General features: G+C 39.4%; 1 protein-coding gene across 2 annotated transcripts in view; it reads right to left on the reverse strand.

The window, feature by feature from the left end:
* Positions 1-3,174: 3,174 nt before the first annotated feature.
* The window catches only part of CMC1 (C-X9-C motif containing 1), a 50,614-nt gene continuing 30,936 nt past the window's right edge, over positions 3,175-22,852 (reverse strand). For both annotated transcript variants that reach the window (XM_050892665.1, XM_050892666.1), the window contains exons 3-4: positions 6,779-6,869; positions 3,175-5,412 (exon numbers count right to left, since the gene is read on the reverse strand). In XM_050892665.1, coding sequence (XP_050748622.1) covers positions 5,298-5,412; positions 6,779-6,869 — 206 coding nt within the window. In that variant the 3' untranslated portion in view covers positions 3,175-5,297. The remainder of the gene's footprint in view (positions 5,413-6,778; positions 6,870-22,852) is intronic.

Below are 22,852 nucleotides of genomic sequence, written 5' to 3' on the forward strand. Positions count from 1 at the left end.
CTGTGCAGTGCCTGAGACTTTCCGGGCTTTGCCTTTGACTCTTGGTTTATCTTCTGTGCTGCTTCTCGTGCTGGAGAAGAGCAGCGGTGTTTGCCGAGAGGGACTTCAGAAGAACTGCTGATACCGGAGAGAGGAGGGCAGGATGACGGAGAGCTTGCTGTAGGCAGCATTTCCAATCCAGTCACTCATTGCTGTGGCCAAGCAGTAACGTTTGAAAAGGAAGTCCCCAGATTTGAAGTCACTTGGGAGCTAACTGGCTTGTGAAGCATCTGTTGGTCCGAAGCATACAATCAAATTTTGACTCAAGATGGAAAAGTCATTTAAATCCACGCCACTAGTGGCTTACAGTGCTGTTTCCATTTTCAGAAGTGAAATCTTTTCATCACAGTGACAGCAAATTACATGCAGAGGTAGCTGTAGTAAAGGGGTTCTGGTGTTTTGTGTGCACACGTGCCTTTGTTATATAAAACCGTAAAATTGCATAAAGGAAGGACCAAAGTCCTCACGTAAGTATGTTAAATGACACACACAAAAAAAATTAACTTGAATGCAAACTTTGAACATTTTAAAACTCCACCCAACCCACTGATTTGACAATTTTTAACTTAAGCAAGCACTAATTCCATTTAACAGAAATGGAAGACAGCTTTTGGGGCAGAAGGAGGTTGTTGCTTTGCACATTTAAGTGAGCATATGGCCAGCTGATGAATATGTATTTGGATATTTGGAAAGTTGGACTAACCTTCTAATAACTCATATGTAAACTTCCACTGTTTTGTTCATTTTAAATATTTTTAAAATTTGATCATTTTAAGTCTCCCTGCCAGTTTCATGGGTTTACAACTGATTAGTTTTCCTGTTATGTGAACTTGCCATATTGAAGGAAGCAAACTCCCAAATTAGCTGTGATGCACTGTCAGATTTTTACGGCTGGAAAAAGACGCGAGCAGTACTAGACATATGGTGGAGTTACAGTAAGACAATACCCATTCCAGGTAATTTAACACAGGCCCACATAAGTATAATATGAACTATACTGGTGATGTAAAGCAGATTTAATTTTATTTCAAAACCAACTTGCAGTAGACTTTGAGACTCCTGCGCTCAGACACCTGTATTTTTAATGATGCTGTGGCCTGGTAAAGGAAGAGTGAAAAGCTCCGGTACCTGACTGACTTGCCTGTATTGTCTGCTGATCTTCAGACAGGCCTTGTGAAGAACAGTGGTCGCAGAGCAGTAAGGTGTTTCTCTGTTGCTTTGTGTAGTTTGAATGCAAAAAGGCATGTGGGGTTTTGGGGATGTTTTTTGTTTGGTTTTTTTGGTTTTTTTTTTTTTAGGGGTCAGGCTTTTGCCCCTTTCTGTAGGGGGAGTGGTGTGCTACTTGCAATTGTATGAACATAGGACAGTGGACAAAAGTATTTCATTTTTTTTAATTATCATCAGCACTAAAGGTAAACCCTAATTTTAATTGAGTTCCAGTTGAACCATTTAAAAAAAAAAAAAAAAATCTGTTCTCTGTAGTAAATGATGTGATGTGAACTGAGATCAGTGCCCAGCAGAATTCATTTCATTATATTTTAAGATGGAAGAGACAAAGGGGTTCAGACATCAAGATACAGTAATTAAGTGGTAAGATGATGGTGTTTGAGTATGGATGTTTGATCTAGGGGAGAAGCATGAAAGAAATAACCAGGTGCTTACTGTTACTGAACTGATTTTTAACTAGATGGAACACTTACATTTCAACTGTATTTGACCATTTTTTGGACCAGCAGAGTAAATGGAGAACACAGGAATTACTTGCAGGAATTGAGGAGGAGTATGGCTGTACTAAATATGAGGCAGAATGGGTTTCTGGCTTACAGATTAATTACTGGGTGATGTCTCGGACTGCAACGGTAGGTAGTTCCACCCCTCTTTGAAAACCCTGTGCATTACAAACTGCCACTCAGCTTTCCTCCGAGTTTTCATTTTACTCTATGAAGGCAAGCTTTTACAATAAGTATATGACACCTTTTTCCTCCTGTGTTTTAGATCTCGCATTTGTAAGGGGCTCGTCTCAGGAGTTTGAAGAGAGCTTTAATACACTGAAAGAGTGTACTCTCAAGTGAAAAATGTCGGTGTCCTGGGCGCTTGCCCAGTTCTCCCAAGTGCTATGAAGAGGCAAAGATAGGCCCCTTTGCTGCAGAAACTCTGACAGACGCCTTGCTGCACCGTGCAAGGGTGCTAGGTGACAAATCAGTCTTCTAGTTTTAAGACCTTATTCCATCAATGTCAATCAATAGTGCCACACAGTGGATGGTTTTAAAGTGGCTGAGCACATGGTTCCCATTAAAGGAGGTAAGCACGGGGTGCAGGCTAGTTGTACAGCTACAGTGAAAGCCATGCAACTTTGTGAAAGCTCCTAGTTGTGACAGGCAGTGTTAAAATTGGAACTGTAAACACTTGGTAGGGCCACCTTAATTTTTAAGAAGGTCACATGTTAGAAAACATCAGGCACTTCTACAAATACTAACTACGATGGGCTAGCGCCATTGCTGTGCTTCAGACTCTGGCTGACCTACTTGAGTTAGTCCCTGCCTCTGCACTTAGGTAACCTTTTTATATCAATAGGCTAACTTGAAAACACTGGAGACACACCTAGATTAATTCCACCAATTGTCTACTACGCAGAATAGTAATGTATAAGAATCCTTCAGAATTTATTTCAAAATGAAAAAAACATATGAAGAAACATCTAGGGGAATATTAATTAGAGTTGCAATCCCTGGTTTAGATGGAGATGGCTAGATGAAGGACGGCATGTCTGCACTGATGTTAGCTCCCTTCCTAATCACCTACAGCTGGCTACTCTCAGTAAGTACAGGCAGTTAACATGTTTTGTTTTGCTGGGAGGTGGAGAGGCTTGGGGGGTGGGGGAGGACAGCCAGGCTTCCAGAGCTATACCCTCTCGTCATTCATGAGTAACTTCTGACAAAATAGGAGCGCTTTTTAAAAAACACTCAACATGTAGCAAAAAAACTTCCAGTTCACTGCTGAAGCACAGCTGAAGGCTTTGTCAATACTATTGATGTTTTCTTACATTGATTAGAATCTAGGGGTGCTTCCTGTTAACCTGAGTAGGAAGGAGAGGGTGCAGCTGAGAAAAACAAAACCAAAAGCAATTTACTAGTATGAGTTTGTCACTTCATAGTAGTCATTCTTTCATTTAAACTTTAAATAAAAGATGTAAATGCAATTAAAATACAGGATAATTCAGTACATGCAATTTCAGGCTTGACAGTAGCGCTTGGTTATCAGCACAGAAGTGAGTTGTTACAGTCCTTCCCATACAGCATGTATAGAATGGTGCGGGAGTAATACCTGCAGGTTAAACTGGGCTTTGTTCCACTACAGGCATTAATTCCTTCCCAGCAGTACTGGTCAATGCACTGGGGTTCCCCCTCACCTGCTGAACATCCTTTCTGCTAAGCCAGAAAAGGAGAAACCCATTGCTGGTGCTGCTGTCTGCGTTCACCAGCTGTGGTGTGAACCTGAGTAAGACCCAGGTGAGCCCTCGGTGCGGGCACGTACCACTGGCAGCACACACAGCACTTGCCTTGAAGAGAATGCTCATCCAGCCCAAATCCTCTTTGGAAGTGCTTTTGACAACAATTACAAACACTCAGGCTCACTTTTGAGAGGTTGAAAATGTAGCAGATTTTCATAGTGGGGTAACAGACCAGTTGCTGTCCTTAAAAAACATTTCACCATCTACCTTAAGCTTCCTCTTTTTTAAATACATACAGGGAAACAACTAATTTTCCACTAACTGATTTGGAATGTTTTTGTTTTCCAAAATGCTTGAACTGAGGAGCCAAGAGCAAGTACATGTGTGGGAAACTTTATTCCACAGAAGCTATTTTAAGGTGGTTAGTTTTAGAGCTGAATGCCACTTAAGTTTGCCTAACAAGGCAGAATGCTACACGTTTTCAGTTTTTAATTCACAAGCATTCCCTAGTCCTCTAGCCAATCTGCTGTCTAATAGCAGAAACAACATTATTATTGATTATTCCAGTAAAACGCAAAACAGTACTAAAACAGTACAGTGAAACAGTACTAAAATAAGTACTAAACCAGTGAAACGGTACTAAAATAAACAAGTCAAATTTTGCATCTTCTGATGGAAAAGCAACAAATCCTACTACTTACTCATTTTTTTAATCAGGGCATTAAAGTTACCATGTGAGTAAGTTTTCTAAGTACAGACTTCCCTTACTTGCAAAGAAATTTTTTATTTCAAAATGCTTCAAAAGATACTCCAAAATAGTAATATAAAGTTTTACAGACTATCTCTAGTGAAGCCATTTATGCATTTGAGAGTTCTACAACTAAGCAGCTTCAAGTATCAGTATATAAAAGATCCTTTGTATGCCCCTTTTTAAATAGGGACTTGCTTACACTTAGTTTCTGCAAGAAGTGACCTGCATCTTACATACCCAGTTTAGTTGTTTACTCACCTCTACCCGTAATAATTTTGCAAGTGTGGTCACTCGCTCACTCCTGAAGTGTGGAAGCTTACACAATCATCTTCGTTCTGAAAGAGGAAAGCAGGGGAGGATACTGCTCTCAATGACTTTGCCTTCAGCGTGCCTTCTCCCATTCTCAGGGAAGGCCTAGATCAGATGACTTTTTCCTCTAGAGTTGAAAGGGTCGGTCTGGGCCACACACAGGCATGGAGCATCCATCTCTTCTGACAACGTAGACTTAAAAATGAGTCACAGTGTAGGCAAAAGTACTATCAATCAGGCTCCCATATGGCTCAACATTTTCATGAATTGGTTCAAGAAACTCTTCTCCTCTGCATTCGTCACCCTTCTCTTCTAGCAAGAGCATCAAGAGCATCTCCATACACCCTCAGCTTCAGATGACAAATAGACCAGTTTTAGCTGATCACAAATTAGGTATACATTAATACAACTTAAATTATTCACCCTTAAGTTTTTATGTAGCCTGCCACACATAACTAGACACAAGCTTTAAATTCCAAAAGGCCATTTGTAAATTGGTAACAAAATCTCAAGTCCAGAGGAACAGACCTTTGCAACTTCTCTTGCAAACTGCAACAGCATGCTTTAATCTTTAATTACAGAAAATTAAAAAATTGACTTCTTTTAAGTTCAGACATTATTTTATTCTCCATTCATCTCATTTTGTGTATTTCAGTTAAATTCCACACAGAGGGGTACAGATGATTTAAGTCTGTTTAAATCAAGTCAAATCAAAGTTGGATATAAAATTTGAAAAGTTCATTTTAACTACACATTTGAAGTAAGCTTCTGTCTTTTTTTCTTAATTCCAGTTGCTCTGTATTCTTCTCTTTGCTTCAAATATTCTGTTTTGCATTCTTCATAGAATAATGGATCAGAATAGCTACAAGACAGACAAATGCACAATACTGTTTTTCACCTTGGAATATGGAACAGATATTGCATGAATAACACTCATAACTGATCTTCCTTTCACACCCAAAGAAAATTTGCCTGCCTTCAATAATAAAAGACCTTTTTTTATAATGTACATAAGTGTTAAAGTTATCTTTGTAAACTCTAAATACTGAGTTGGTCTGCATTCTCTCATGATACTGCTCTCTCTTGAGGCATAGTCCTTTTCAAGCCTTTACAGTGAAGTCATGAAGAGGAAAGGTAGAAAAAGGGAAAGACATTTGCTATTTCAGTTCCGCTAAATAATTTGTTAGTTAGCTTCCTCAGCATGGGAATCTGCTGGAGTACACTTATATTTTTTATGCACCCAAGCAACTACTGGGAACAGGTTCAAGTGTGTGTCTCGAACAGTAAACATGTAGGTCTTTGATCATTAAATTCAAGTCATTTTTCTCATAATTTTAATAAGTATAATTATTGAAGCACTAAATATTTTTTTTCAGTAGTATTTTGTTTGGGTGGTATTGTTTTGGTTTTTTAAAAAAGGCAAAGGTACAGACAAAACTGAGTAACTCCAGCAAGTTCTCACTGCAGTTAGGCCTGAACTCTTGCCTGGCTGCACATGTTTTTTCATCAATTCCCAAATACCTGAGAATAACTGTCACTACTTCAAAGGCATTTAATCTTAATCTCTGGTTTAACAGGGCAGGACACACATTCCACCAAAAAACAAACCAACCCCCTTCTCCCCCCAGTCAAATTCAAAAAATCCCCAGCCCTCACCCTGGGAAATTCAAGAATCTAACACTTCAGCCTGATGGCACTGGGGATAAAAGAGACATTTCGATCCACCACGGCATCAAGTTGACCTCTCTAATATCAAACAGTTTCCCATTGCTGCTGCTATTGCTGTTCACAACAGCAGGACACTTTCAGGACAAAGACTAAATCTTAAAAAACAGTTCAAGAAGCAAAATTGAAACAAACTTACCCTGTCTCACTAACAGGGTATGAAGGTGCTTTTACTGCTCACCCTCATCCCCACATATGTAATTCAACATAGTGAATACAGGACGACATGTCATCTGGGCTGAAAATCTAGATCCGTCACCATTTAAATCAAGAAGAGAGTCTTTATAGCCATCGGACAGCTTTATTAAAGAAATAAAATCTTGTCAGGTAGGGCCCTGACCAGGAAGTTTTTTAATAAAGCAAAGATAGATACAATTTTCAGAAAATACATCAAAGTCACTAACCTTGCATAACCCTTTTGAGAAGATTTAAGATTTCTACTCATTTCTAGATTAGTACAGGCCGTGCAACAAAAAAACCCCAAAAACTCATGAGGGACTTACTAGCCAACTAGACAGTCTTTCAGTGCTGTGTTCTCTTGCCGACACTTCACCACCATAAGAAGACCAGTTTCTTGACAGCATTTAGTAAATGCTGGGAAAAAAAGAAAAAAAAAAGACAAACTAAATTAAAGTTGGAAAAATTACAATTGGTAAAAAAAATCCTCCTATGTGTATACTATTCCATATAAAAAAACCTCACAGCCCAATCTGATTTATTATTATTGTTATTAATATAATTATAGTTGGCCTGGAGTCTCATACTGTTTGCAAGGTCTGTGTCACTTGTTTAGCAACAAGATTTTAATTGGGATTCTCCCCTCATATCATGTAACACGTTCACACACATACTGCTGTTGCTAATACCAACAAATTTCCGAAGTTACTCTTGCAGCAAATCCATGATTCTTGTGCCTGCTTTTCATACTGACTACTCAGGGCTATCACAGCAAAACAAAAGGAAGCATGAACAATTAGGTAAGCCAGCATTGTCAGCGTTTCCTCTACAATGACAGCTTTTGAAATTACTGAAGCACGTTTGTATCTACAAATTAAGAGGGCAGTAATGTTGACAGCAACTACTCTCTCAAAGAAATGCCACTGGCGATCACCTCCTGTGAAGGTTGCCGTGGGACAGGAGATAAGAAACTGAGGTCATGGTTCTTTCCTGGCACGTCCAAAAATCGCTCCTGGGAGTGCAAGGAGGAAGCCAGCAGTTTATCAGCTGGGAGTGCCAGGTTGTACTCCATGGCACTACAGTGCTCCAAGAAGGACTGCTATCTTCTCTGTATCTTCTCTGCGTTGTGTAGTGGTCTGTAGCTGTTCTTCAATACGGAGTTTCTTCAAAGTCCAAATGGCTAGTAAAGAGCATTGCCCACAAAAATACCGATGATCATCCACATTTCTGGGATCATGATCTCTGGCATTTAAGAACAAGGGAATATAAAAGGGGGAAGAGACAACGATCTGCCTCTTCCCAATCTGTTTGCTCAAGGAAGTGAAAGTACCCGGTCAGTCTTAAGGGTCTCAAGACTTAAAAACAAGTCAGTGACATACTGAAAGAGAACAGCAAAGTCACGGTTCAGGGTGTGGTTTTTATCTGGGAGTAACTAAAAGTATACCTCATTGTTACCAGCACCCTGTACAGATGTTTCACTAAATAGTAACTCTAGATAAGAATTAGCTGTTATTCCTATCAGGAGATTTCAAACTGTTTTGTTATAAGGGGTCTGAGTTAGCAATCATCTGCATTTAGCAGGTGGAAAAAAAAGAGAAAGCCAATTGTCCAAGATCAACCAGTAGCCAGGCCAAGAACAAAGTCAAATCTACTGGGTCCCCTTCTAGAGTTCCATCCGTTTCTCCTCTTCTGAGCTTCTCCTGGTAGTGCCTCAATATCCAGCAAATTTAGGGTTGCTGAACATACAGAAATTGTTATATTCTCACACATCTTTAGCAAAACTTACAGCTAATCCAGTAACATCAAAACTTAATGATGCTACATCATACAAAGGGTAAATCACATTATTTATACTCGGTGTGTATGTACACTATGTTTACATACATTGACTATATGCACATTGAGTATCATATGTATATATATACTCAATGCATTGCTCTTACTCTGTTTTGTCCAAAAACTTGTACTTCATGTACTCACACTAGAATCTTCCACTTTTTGTACACAGCAATCAGATACGTAATATTTACAGAAACAGCAATTTTTGTATCACTTCCCTTCTTTAAGCTTACCGTATAGATACACCTTCTGAAGTCATGCTGGGCATCAAAAAGGCACCTCAAGCACCTACAAGTTATTGACCATGTGAAAATATAGGCACGACTGTTAAACATACCAACTGTAGCATAGTCCTGTACCTGTCCTTGTATGTTTTCAAGACATTTAGCTGAAGTTTCAGCTTTCCCTACTACGTAACTGTTGATCCTGTATGATTATGTAACTTCCATTACATCAAAACTTAAATAAACAAGAAAACACGAGGTTTGTGCCTATAAAAGCAGCAATCCTGTCCTTTGCTCATAGCAGATGCCCCCTGAAATGGGCATTAAGCAATCGCAGACCTCAGTGGAACAAAATCCACCTTCTAGTATCCTGGACACTACTGGCAAGACTTTAAGGAGAAAGATCCAACAGCTGCAAGCAACCCCTAGGTGAGGCTAACAGGCTTGCCCATGACTATAATAATTAGGCTTTTGATAAAATAATTTACAAAAAAAAGTAGTATTTGCTGAAAGTGTCGATGACAGTCTTAAGTGTCCTTACACTACCAAACTTACATATATCTTTGCAAAACTTTGCAAAGAATTGACGTCTTATCTACTTGGAACATATTACTGATGAACAGTTAAAACGTGCTTCAACACAGCACCTAACGTTATACACCGGTGATATCACCACACACCATCTGAAAATGTATCAGATGAAAGTATGCAAAAAAAAGGGGTTAAATTAATCAGTTAATTACCAGTTGGGAAGACACTGTAACCTGTGCTCAAAGGTATTTATTAACAACCATACTCAACTTCTAAGATCTCGTTTGGTATGTGTTTTAGTTTTAGACCTAAAATCATCCAAATACACATGCACAACTTTGAGGATACTTCTGGATAGCTAATGTTTATGAAGCAGTGTAAGCTCAGAACAATACGAGAAATGTGTTATTAGGTTATCAAAATGTTTCTTTGGTTTTTAAAGGTGAATCTGATGTTTCTTCTCTTCTTTCCTGGACTGTTTACACTGAATGTCCGTCCTTACATCAGCATCTCAGAAAAATCACACCTATTGTCACATTTCTAAAAATGTCCTTTGTTTTTTCTGGGTAAAACATCAGAAGCCTTTGAAAGCTTATGGTTTGTCTAGTGGCTAGTTTGATTTCTACTCTCTACAGGCACTTCCTTAAGTGCTGTGCTGGTTTTTTTGTAGTAATCATTCCTTCTGGAAGCTGTGAAGTAAAAAAACCACTGAAGACAACAGGAGGTCCCTCTCACTTGTTAGCTCACCAGTCTTGATTGGTTAAAGGCGTGATGTCCCAGTGAACAAAACCTGAACTGCAACTGCAAGCATTCCCTGCCTTCAGAAGGCCCCGCTTGCGGTACATGGCCAGGCACTGCTGCAAAGTGATAAAACTGCTTCCAGCTATCTAGCTTTAACATTGCTGATGCTTAACAACAGAGGGGAAAAAAGGAGCAGGTTAAAGCATATTGGGCATCCTCATATGAGCACACAAAACTTGATTATCCCTCTCTCCTCTTACTTCCAGCATTTCAAAAACCCTTTGGCATGACGTAAGGAGTGTGGTGCACTAAACCTATAAAGGTTTAGTTATACACATTTACCAGAAACCTTACAGGAGTCTGGAGAATGTTGTTTTATTTATGCTCTGTCTTGCTCACAGCTCTTTCATGAAACAAAACGTCTCAATGTTGAGCAGCACAAAGAGTGCTAAAACTACTGGTTTGGAGAATAATCTCACAAATAGTGCACAATAGTTCCAGATATCATCTCAAACCAAGAATTAATCTCCATCTCCGTAATCTTGACAATCACCACTCATTCCTCACTCAAGCAATATCTGCATTGTAGACCAAAGCTTCAGGGTACATAGCAAGATACCACAGAAGGAGCGGATACACAGGATCTGATTACAAACCCATTGTAGTTTAACACTTCAGCAGCTACGAGCGGTAATCAGAACACTAGGGAACCCGGTCTCACACTCAAACGAACCTCCTTCCTGATATACTGCACGTGATACAAAGAACAATTGCTCTTTCAGAGCAGAATTGATCTTTTAGAAATCTTGTGCATCATCCAATCTTTACCACTTCAGCAAATGGCTTTCCATGACTTTACAAGTTCGTGGGCTGATACAATGTTTTCTTTCTCCTTGCAAGCAGCAAGCTACCGAAACAGAACCTCAGGCAGCAGCAAAACTAGATGTAAATTTGGGCCAGTCTGCAAATTCATTGCAGATCGTAACACAACAGAAAGAAATGTTTCAACTTTTATTGTTTGTTTATCCCAAATATTTACAAATACAAGCTAAATAAAATGAGGGACGGAGCTCAACACAACAGGAGTGAAAATGCCTTGTTAGAAAGGGGGGAAAAAGCTTGCCCTCCATAAAATGAACCCTGATGCAGCTTTGCCAGGACAGCTACGTACGTCTGCCACTGAATGCTCTATGCACAGATTAGGACAGATCCAGTACTGCGTCAACGAGCTGCAGGTCCCTACCAGTTACCACAGAAACTGGCTATGGACCCCTCTTTCACCTGCAGCAGTTATGGTTCATGACATCATATCTGACATAGGTTAGCCCCACAGGCTCTTCTCTGTGGCATAGGCTGTGTCTAAGGGGAGGCACACTGAGCAAAGAACTCTTCTCGAGGCTACAGCTCAGAAATAGTTCACTGAACAGTCCATCAGTGATTCGAGGCCAGATTTCGTCGTCTTCCTCTCTCTCACGAAGAAAGCTTTGCAATTCTGCTGTAAGGCAAATCCAAAATGAGTTTTGGGCACTGTTCAGAGAATTTTAAGTCTCATTACTTTTTGGCCATTACAGCCACATAGAGAGATTTTAACTGCTAAAGCAAACTTGCAATTTAGTACCTTCTCTAAATCAACCAAACATGTAAGGCCAAATGGTATCTTTGCCAAGACGAAGGTCTGCTTTCAACCGAACAGAAGCTGAACAACCATATTTGAATACAGAGCAATTCAGTTTTGCCAGTTCTCACCTGCTAACTATGGCATGCTAGCATATATAGGTGATCTGCCTATGATGGGAAGACGCACTTAGCTCCTACGATTTTCAGGGACAGACACGACAGCTTTGTGGCCAAGGTCAGTGATGAGTGAGCCCTTCCATGGACTGAGACTCTTCAGCAGGGAGCATCTCGGGCCCTGCGCAGCGCAGGGAAGCTGCTGAGTTTGGTCCCCAGCACCTCAGGTCTCCCAGCTGCCCAGGATCCAAGAGCAGTATTTCACTGGGTCTCCCCATCTCAACTTACCTACTTAAGAAAGCAGGACATGGAGAACAAGGGGAAAAACAGCTGCTTTTGTAGGTCCTGGCACATGTAAGGTCGCAGAACAACGGAAGAAAGAGCTTTTAAAAGCCGCCTAAAATTATTTTGAAAGCTGTCTGGACATGCATGTTTTTATTTTTTATAAAAACCCTATTCCGAGTCTTTGTATAATTCTGTTCAGATACAGAATTATACAAATAACGTTGGAGGTATCGAGAATTATTTTTGAACGTCTGACTATTAGTATATTTGATGGTTGATTATGAACTGCTTTAAGTTACAGACCACTCTTTTATTAAGATTTCTTTGATAATTAGCTAGAAGGTTGACACAGTAAAGAACTTTGTTTACAAAGATCTTTACAGTCCACATAAATCTTTGCAGAAAAATAATCAGTATCTAAGAAGAATGTTTTTCTTTAGTATTTTTAATAGCTTTTTCCCCCAACTCTGTTTTATAACTTTACTACAAGATAATACGGGAAGCAGATGGAAACCGAAGTGAAACTGGGTAACAGTTCACTGATCTCAGAATAGAGACTGGACAAATGATTTCCCTGTCTATCCAAGCAGTGAGAGAGGCATATGCAATAATCAGCACATTAGAGTGTTGATTTTCAAATTTTAAAAGATCAGATACATTGCCAGAAAGTTAGTTACAACAAAGTTGGGGGGGGGGGGGGGGGGGGGGGGGGGGGGGGGGGGGGGGGCGGTCCACCAACAGATGTCCTGGTACATACACTTCCTAATTAGAAAAAAGGAAGTAAAAAGCCAGGGTACTGGCCATTTTCATCTTCTTACAACATATTCATTCATAGGTTCAAGAAATATTTGCTCCTGTATGATGAAAATAAAAACTTGTAGGATTTTGACTCAAAGGGACAAACCAACATCTGGCATAACACAGAGCCACAGCTCTGCTGCATAAAGATAATGATTTTCTTCCACACCATTAAACCAGACAAGGTTAAATTTAACATTCTTAATCTCAGTGTCTGCAGACCTACCAACAGCGGACAACAAAAACAAAGCACCGTATTTAAGACGCAAGTGTTCTTTATGTAGCCTACAACACCCCTCCACCCCCAAGCAGAGGTAGGCTGCACTCTTCACTGTGCTGCATTCAAAATGAAATGGCAGAATCGGTGTGTTGGACTGCAAAAGCTTCAGTTACATATATGTAAAGAAAGACTTTATGAAAAAAACTGTAATGCCCTGCCCCAAGCATTACAAATAAACAGAAAGGGGGTTTTTTGGTGATTTAATAAAGGGGAGCAACCAGCAAGCAGATTATATTTGTAGGGGATTTTTAAAAGTAATTTTTTTTTACCTTAAATATTTAAAAATATTAGATACCTAATTATTTCTTTCTGCAAACATGAAAGTCTTTCCGTGTGCAAAGCAAAAGAACAAAAAGTGTTTGGGACTTATCTCCAGACATCCAGCTGCATGGAAACTGTGTTGATATAACAATGCCAAGGGATCATCATTATTATTTTCAGTGTATGAACTGTATGTAGCATGAAGGCTATGTCTGGAAGTTCATCTTTTTCAGATTCAGATTATAACAATACTTGGCACTTTCATATTGACTCATATTGCAAAGTGTTGTGCAATTCATATAACATTAGAACTGTAGTTTTATGAATCATAATTATGTATCTATTTTGCAGATGTTCTTGTACACAAAATAAATGAAATATTCCCCATTATCAAGATAAATTGATCCTCTCAGGTCTGGCTCTAGTTTATTTAAAGACTTTACAATTTTACTACTTAAGAGAAAGTCCTACAGAGGTGTTATCTCACCATTTATATTTTCTCAACACTTATGATACTGCTATCACACTCTTAAAATAAAAAAAGGCTTGTATCATGATCCAGACCAGGCTTATGTTCTATTCCTGGGGTAGGTTTTTTCCTTTACACAAAAAAGGAAATAGTTTTGTCCAACGTTTGGGTCATTCCTTGAGCTCTACCACTGGGTGGAGAAAAGATGCCCAAGTAACAATGGGGATTTGGGGGGCGATGGTGGAAGGAGGAGGAAACTGTTCCCTTTAAAATGTAAACAAGGACAAGATTTTTAAATCTATGTTTGTAAAATGTGTACAAAAACATTAAAATGATACAAAACATTATCAGGAACATTTTATGGCGAAGTTGTTATGCTTTTAAATTTTGTATTAAATTGTGATTTATTAGCTTGTTACTTTGAGGATTACTCAGTATGCACAGAATAGATTACTGGTGCATTTAATGAGCCAGAAGAAGTAGTAGGATGAACATGAAAAGATTGTTCTACATTGTAGAGTACGAGCTATTTGATATTTCAAACACAGTACAAAAGAAAGCTTCTCTGTAGATTGATCATGGTTCAGTTAACATCACTGAATATCTAATACCTCCAACTCAATTAATTCTCACCTGATTAAGATCAGTCTGATATTCAAACTAAATCACCTCTCCAGTCAAGTAGAAATCAATATTTCTGATTTTACTTTTAAATTACAGTAACAAATAAAATACATGCATCGTCAGTATGCCAGGAGTAGCCTTCCTATTCTAGTCTACTACAGCATGCATAACACAGCTGATTAAAGTATTATTCTAATTTGAGCAACAATATATACAAGACAGATTAATTTGAATAGAGGGAGATAGCATGAAATAATTAAATGCAAGTTATATAGGGCAAAGAGAAAATTGACATAAAATAACCTTGATTCTTTCAAGTGAACCTCTGTTATCAGATCAAATACTTTGTCTCCACAAATATTCATTTGCTATAACATAATCATATACTTTCCATTTTCCTGCCCATCACCACCCCCCCAAAAAAGCTGCTCCATTTCAGCTTTTGTAGCTTCAACATACTGCTGGGGGCATCTGTCCTGGGGCATCTGATCAATACGTAGTAGCACACAACACAGGACTGGGGAGGAGAGATGATTCCAGGAATTTTAGGGAAGGGATATTCACCGTGTTAAAGATCTCTCTTCCTGCTCAATCTTTTCCAGGGCACAATCAGCACGGAAAACCAGCTTTGTCTTAAAGTATACAATGCAAACAGAGGATCCTCCAGTAGACTACAGCATCTCTTGCACTCCTCTATGAAACGCTGAAAAGTCACTCGTCTCATGATTGAGAGGTGAACGTACAGCAGGACAGAATCGTCAGGAAGGCAGATAGCACAACTGTCATCTGCAGAGGAGGAATATTTCCCAAAAAACTAGAAACTGTTTCTCTAAACACATTGCCTTGGGGTAAAGAATACATGTTACCAATATCCTAGAAACAAATCTGAAGACTTTGCTTTCAAGGACATTTACAGTTAGAGATGAGAAAATAACATACTGAATCAGACAGAGGGCCCATTTGTCCTGTATACCATCCTTCTCAGAAGCCAGTAATAGCTGCTTCAGAAAAAGGTGCCAGAAAGTCTATTTTATGGAAAAACATTTTCTCAAGTGAGGTTTCTTCCTAACCCCTATCAACGGTATGCTTGGCTTATACCTTGAAGCATGACGTCCTCACAAGCCTTTCAAAACCCTTACGATCACTTGCACAGTGGGTCTGAACTGACAAGCCTCCAAGAGAAGAGGAGGAAGAAAGAGGAAAAAAACACCCCAATACCAAAAAGGCATAGGCTAGCCTGAATTCCTTCAACATCTATCTGCTGAATTCCCAACTATTGCAATTGTGGTTATTTGTGTCATACCATGGATGCCTTTTTCATTAGCAAGTTTTCAAAATCCTACTGTAAAAATTAATTGGCCTCAAAGTATCCCTCAGCCGAATGCAGAATAGGCCAAAGCAGTAGGGAGGAAAGGCACTCTACACAGATCAAAAATGTTTGGGGGTCGTTTTTTGTTGGGGGTTGATGGTTGGGTTTTTTTTCAGAACAATCCAGTTACTTGCTCTGTAAATGCCATCTACCTTCACTTAGAAGCAACAGTCTTCAAAGTTTTCATCTCTTAAATGCATAGATATTACAAGTTTCTGGGTCTGGTCAACTGATCACACCTGGCAAGAGATTTTCTTTTCTGAAATTAAGGCTTAGAAGGGGTTTTTCAAATGAATATAGGAAATCAATGGCTTATTTAAACTTTCTGTTTCAAAAGTTATAAAAAATTATTGGGTTTTTTGTTTGTGTTGTTTGTTGGGTTTTTTTAGAAACCACAATACCACACCAATTCTGAAAACACATGTAACACATGTAGGGATTCTCCAATATCACTTAATTCAAAACAGAAGTCATTGCTCAGCTGCTGATCTACTTTTTATTACAGAAACATTAACAGGGTTTCTGTTGTTTTCAAACCCAACAATCATTAAAGACCGAATTTCTGGAAAAAAAGAGGCTTTTAAGAAACTAGCATCAAGGAATGACAAATAAATCCAAGAAAGCCATGAACGATGAAGACAGTCCCATTCCCATACGATGCAGAGGCTCGCACTGGGGGAACCTCTCTCACCGGACTCACTACACGTGCTCTACAGTCTAAAATTTGTTCCCATTCGGACTGAGAATTGTGGATGTTTGTCAGAGGTATATCCAGAAACCCCACGCAACAGCAAGGAAGTACTTCTGTCTGACCCAATTAACCCACACTTGTCCACAGCAGATTGCTGGACCTTTTCTTCCTAATTTCATAATAAGCACTATTATGAAATAGTGAGACATTCACTATGTGACAGTGAATGAAACTGAAAAGCAGCAAGTTTAAGAAAGAGAAAAATTGTTTCATTATTAAAAAAAAAAAAAAGACTGAAGAACACAGCCGAACACAGTAATTCAAGCCAACCCATTCCATACAACTAACAAAAAATAGACAAATACTTTAAACTGTTAACAAAAATACGCCAGACTAAAGTAATTAGAGTTAAAAAACAGAGTTCTGAAAAAAAACACACATGCAATCTCACGGTACTTTCAGCAGCTCTTAGTTCTGCCGCTTGGACAAGGACAGGTCAGCTCTCCTCATTCTACATTTCTGTATCAGTCCCGCACACATGAGATCTGACCAAAATTACTTTGGCAGGATGAAGGGTGGAAAGATTAAAGTTAGTTTTCAGTTTGATAACAATTCTGAATGCACACATGAAATTTGACTAGGGAAAGTGTTTTCCTAAGTAATCACGGAGCCAGAAAAGATGATTTTTAAAAAACATACACCTTAAAATGTCAGATAGTACTTTCCTGACTATCGCTGAATGCTGATGAAATGCTGTGGTAGACATAATTTATTAGTAATATGCGTTTAGTCACTAGAATTTCAACAGAACTTGGACTTCAACAGCAAATGGAGCTTTGGCACAGACGATGCAGAGAAATATCTACTTGTTAGCTTCAGTGTAGTGCGCACAAGCTTGACCTGATCTGATCTCCCATCCCAGATTTCCAGATTTGTCAGCATTTTTTGTATGTGTGTGTATACACACGTATCTATACGTGTGTGTACATATATACATACATACACATACATATGTGTGTGTGTGTATTTTGCCCCAAACACACAGAAATATAGTACACTGTCACATTTATGAAGGAAGTTCCAGCAACCCAGCTCTTTAAGAGCTAAGAGACAAGTCCTCCTGCCTCTGAGTAAGCAAAACATCCAGAGCACAGCAGTACAAAGAAGAGGGTTATGTCCTCAGAAGACAGGGGAGAAATAGCAAGGGCATAACTATTACATATAAGTCTTACAGTGACTGTACTTTGTCATGCAAGGCAAATTTAAGTGCTCAAAGATGACAATCTGCTGGGCTATTCAGGCAGATTTGTCAAGAAAAGCAGACCTTTTCTTCCCATTGAAATTACAAAAAAAAAAAAAAAATCCTTTTACGCAAAGTAAACACATTGCCGTGAAACAGTTTACTTGGGTAAATCATGATCTGTCTACTAAAGATACTTGCTTTAAGAGTGTTCTTGTCAAGTACAAGCACTGCCTTCTATATACGGTTTCAGGTAAAGCCCGCCCAACGAGCACAGCCACCTAGTTAAACTGCACTGTTTTTAAACAACTGCTTCCTTTAAGACTGACTTGATCTAATTTTCCTCCCACCCTGCAGTAAGTATCCCTGACATCAAGCGTTACCATACCAGGCGCTGGAAGAGGCAGAACTGGAACAAATGCAAGTTCCCCCATGGCTACTGTCTGTCACTGCCTGCTTCTATATAAGCAAGTCCATCCAACTTGAGCTGCGCAGAGTAGCCTCGCTGCTGCTTATCCTCCCACCTCCTTTGGGAGCTGCTGAGCCACGCAGGGACAGCTGAGAAGTTAGCATAACAGATGATTAAAAGAAACAACATTCCCCCTCCCTCTGTCCCATAGTGACTGACTCCTTAGCTGAACTCCAAAGTTTAAAAAAAAAAAAATCTATTTATAAAAGACAGAGATTCACCGAGTGGCAAAAATAGCACTAATGTCCTTCTACCACACGGTGGAGATAGAGCAGGTAATTTATGTAACTCTTGAAGGGGCAATTACACAGCTATTCCACCATGACACCAGCTCTAATTTACAGCATGCTGTTTCAGGGATATTTTTTCCCCCCTCAGTTCAATTTACTGTATTTCCAAAAGTATGATTTTAACTCAAAGTTTCAATACCGAAGGGTTTTTTAAAATTATTATTATTATTATTATTAGTTCTCCCTCCTCTGAATGAAACAAAATATCCTCTAAGCAAAAGTGAAACTGATTTCAGGGTTCCAGCTGGAGGGTGGGGGTGGGATGGGGCGTACAGAATAGGGTCAAAATTTCAGGCCTTCTGGGCACTCCAAACAAGGATACAATATTAAAGATTAATACACTTATGCTCTTTTAAAAGAGGAAGTGACTTTCCCTTACAGGTCACAATTCATCCTATATTCCTTCCCAACCATCATTCCAACATCTCCAAAACAGGCTACCATGTACTTACCTTAGTTTGCAGTGTAAGTTTAGTCTCTCTCTTTTTTCAAAAATTACTAGCCTTCAGCATATGCTGGTGTGGAGGTGTGGGAAGAATTCCTGCTGAATGAGGTACTACTCAGCATTTGTAAGGATGACAGAACACGAGGCGCAATTTTTCAGAAAAAAAAAAACCAATTGTGCTGTGTCTATATTCTGAACTATATACTGAAGAGTAACTTGACCTTTTGCAATGGTGGCCACAGTGGGATAAAATATGTATAATTACTTTTTCAAAAGAAAGTGCATCATTGACTATGTAGGCAGTCAGAATTTCAGACTTCCCTATTCATTTCATGATTTTTAAGAGATGAATTTTAACTATGTGACAAGAAAGCACGCTACCAAAGCTTAGCAAGATCTGGACATTTGGTAGGAACTGTATAACATTTATCTTCCATCTTCTGTAAATTGTTTTAAATAAATTACTGTGATAACCAGGTACCTAAAAAGGACTGAATACCAGACAGCAAATAATCCAGCCACCATACTCTTCCTGTATCTTTGAAACTGTTGCACAAAAGCTTTTTCAAATGACAAAGCACTACAACTCAGTATTTTGTTCGGGTCCTGGCAAACTCGCCATGAGCTGTAAGCACTGCACGCTGCCCCGCAGGAACACGATGATGACGATGCTCCCCTTGATCAGGAATTCCCCCATGCCACACACCCTCCCCAAGCTAGTAATACACATTTTCTTCAAACTTTTCAGAGACATTAAACTGAACAGATGAGGCCAAGGCTATCCGGAACAATGCAAGACTGGCAGCTTATTACAACCTTACCTACAGAGCAGTTGCGTTCTCGACCAAAAGCTTGCATAAAGACAGCAATCCGCTCAGGTGCTTTTACTCATGGAGGGAAACTGATCACGGAAGGGAGGAAAAAAAAATCCTAAAAACAACCAACCCACCCTCCCCTCTAACCTACCATGTCTTTTGGTCTGATGTACAGCTTCCAGGAATCATTTACTGCCCAGGAAGATTGGGCATGGACATTAAGCATCAGAGAGCAGAAGGCAGAACTGATGACATAGAGCTCTGCTGATAAAGTCACTGGTTTTGACAAGGAAGCGCCAAGCTGAAGCTATGATGTCATGCCCAAGCATACAGCAGAGACAACCAAGCAGATGCTTCTCTGATGCTACTGGCTGTCGGAACCAAACAGTACCAGGCCAAAGCATTATACATGTATAAGGGGTTGTAATAATAGACCTGATTCTACAGAGAAATTAAGAGATGAGGCCATTTCTCCATAGCAAAGGTTATAATTTTGAAGACAGTAAAATTAAATACTTGTAGACAGAGGATTTACAAACAAGGCTTTGACAAATCCGCAAACAAAATGCACCAGGAACTCTTTGTCAGCTATGAAAGTCCCTCAGAAAGGAGGAACTGTTCTTCAGTGTAAAGCTTAATGGGCAAATGGCATAAAAGTCTGTATAACACCATAGGCTTTACTGGCACAAATCCAGACTTAGTTTGATATAATGAAGCCTCAGGGACAGTGCTCTAACTTCTGACAGTCGACTACACTGTGTTCCTCAAGCTGTACGCACACACGTACTCAAGTTTGGCAGGAGGTGCTTGTTTAAGTGCATCTATTCTGCCTGCTCCAAGTATCTTGTTTCTATGCAAAAAGATTTGAGAGTAATACAGTCTCAACACTGTTATGAAAGAAACAGCAAAAAGAGTCACATAAATGTGGCTTCCATATTTAGAAAAACAACTGCTCTTTAAAGAATTTATTTAGCAATTCTTCAAATAAATATTAGTCATGCATCTGCTACAAAACAACTGGCAAAGGAGACATTAAAAGTTTAGATGAGGAGAAATATATATGTGGCTTTAGTTTAGAAGCCATTTTAGTCATTCTTCCCATGGCACGAGGATACGTCCTATGACATATCATATGCTACTCAAACAAACAGGAACTACTCAGTTTTTGTCAACTGCTTTCTAAAGAAGGAGACAAAGTTCATTTCTAACAAGTTCAGTCACAGGATCCATAAACAGGGCTCAAGCTGCTGGAAGGCAAGATGTGACAGAAGACCCCTGCGCATTAGCCAGTGGCAGCTGAGGACACTAAGAATTCAAAGCAGCATTCAGTGGCTAGGACACAAGCAGAAACTGACTGAAGATCTCAATGCTGCCGTTACTGCGGCCTTCTCAGCAGCACCATTACATCCCCGTGTAACCTTTTGTCTTCCATGTCTCCTTAGGACTGAAAGACCTTTGGGGCGTATCCCGACCTCTACCTAAGGATCCTTCCTGGTTGGGACCTCTCAGTGCTATGACTGGATAACTGTGAGTACCTTCTCCACCAGTACACCGAAACTACAAGAACATAATCTAGCTAAAAATCTTTCCTCCATTTTCTGGGTTCTGAACTAAATGAGCTTTACTCATTGAATGCAGATGTACACATGCCTCCACCACCACAGATTTGTCAGTATGGAAGTTTTTCCAAAGACTTCTCTCCCCTTTATTCTGAAAGAAAAAAAAAAAAAACACCCAAAAGCTAGCATATGCTGTATTAATGTAAAACCCCTAGAGGGCAACTAAGCTTCAATTTCAACCTGCATAAATATTCAGCTCCTTAACTAGTTTACAGATTATGTAAACTATTTTCTTCAACCTTGGGTTTTTTCCCCTCATTTAAAAGAAATGAATCCTTTTCATTCTCAAATCACATTACTGCTGCCTATTTAGTGTAAGTTAATCACCACTGCCCGACCAGAGACTGAGTTCTCAACCCAACAAAGCTCAAATGTGTGCAAAAGAGAACAATAAAGAAAACACATGCAAGGGCCTCATTTAAACAAAGACAGAAAACAAGCATATGAAAGTCTGAAATCACTTTCTTTGCATTGAAGACCTTTAACAATACATCTTGTTTATTATTCAGCTTAGTATTAATTTATTGCATGGCATCTGTTTTCTTGTACAGCAGGCTGGTTGCAAGTCTCAGATTTATGAATTTAAGTTTATACTGTTGGGGTTACTTGCCTGTTTTCCCCTACATACTATGATTTCAGCCTTATATATCATAAGTATTTGGGGACACAAAAAAAAGTGATGCAACAGGAAATAAGATGTCAAATTAGTTATGAAAAATAGTTTCATTTATTCTTCAGTCTTCAACTAGAGTCTGGGCCTGCTGCTAGTGGTGAAAGGGAAAAAAAAAAGGGAAGTAATTGGGGCCATACAAGTAAAAAACCTTCAATTGATTCCAAGTATTCTCCCCAAATTTTAAAATTGGTAACTCCAGTGTCCAGTTGAGCCTTGTTTGTAATGACGTAGCAGGCATCAACTGCCTTTTCCCCTACTTTCCACCAAATCTTGGTGGGAGCTGAAAGGCACTTACTACACTGTCAGTCCACATCTGCACAGAACCTGCAGACACATTGATGTTCAATGTCAGAGGAGGCACTAACAAATCAACGGGACTCCCAAGCGATGTGGAAGCAACCTGAGATAGGGAGTAAAAAACAGCTCAAAGGAATCCTTAGCAAATGCTCACAAAGCCCAAGGCTTTCTACACAGCTTTTGCAGGAGATCAAATATCCTAACAAAAATTCAGAGCATAGCCATCCTTGCTTTATGCATACCAATGCAATGCCACATATGCATTGACCATGATAGTTGTCCTTCATATATGGTCTTATCCTCGTTTACGTGTGTGAACAGAGACTAAAAACAACTACCAGTGGAATTCACTTTACCTAATTTTAGCCACCTAAAATTTACATGTCTCGCCTAAAGCTGATTCTGGAAGCACCTTGCTGTCGTCCTTGCTGCCTTGACACAAAACAGAGAGAGAGACAGAGAGAGATAGAGCGCACAAGGTACTTCCAGAATGCAGTTAGGTCCCACCTAAGACATTTAAACAGGGTGACTGGTTTAGACTAGACATAACTTTCAGATGACTAGAACTGGGATGAAATGTCTCCCATCCTACATGACTTAACAAAAAATCATAAAGGAGGAGTTCAAGGAGCCAAGGGTCCCCTCTCTGAACACTGCAGAACAGTATGAGGTAACTGCTGCCCCACTGGAGCTTTGAAAGACTGCAGAA

This window comes from Gymnogyps californianus, chromosome 2 (genome assembly GCF_018139145.2).
Source record: "Gymnogyps californianus isolate 813 chromosome 2, ASM1813914v2, whole genome shotgun sequence".
Lineage (NCBI taxonomy): Eukaryota > Metazoa > Chordata > Aves > Accipitriformes > Cathartidae > Gymnogyps > Gymnogyps californianus.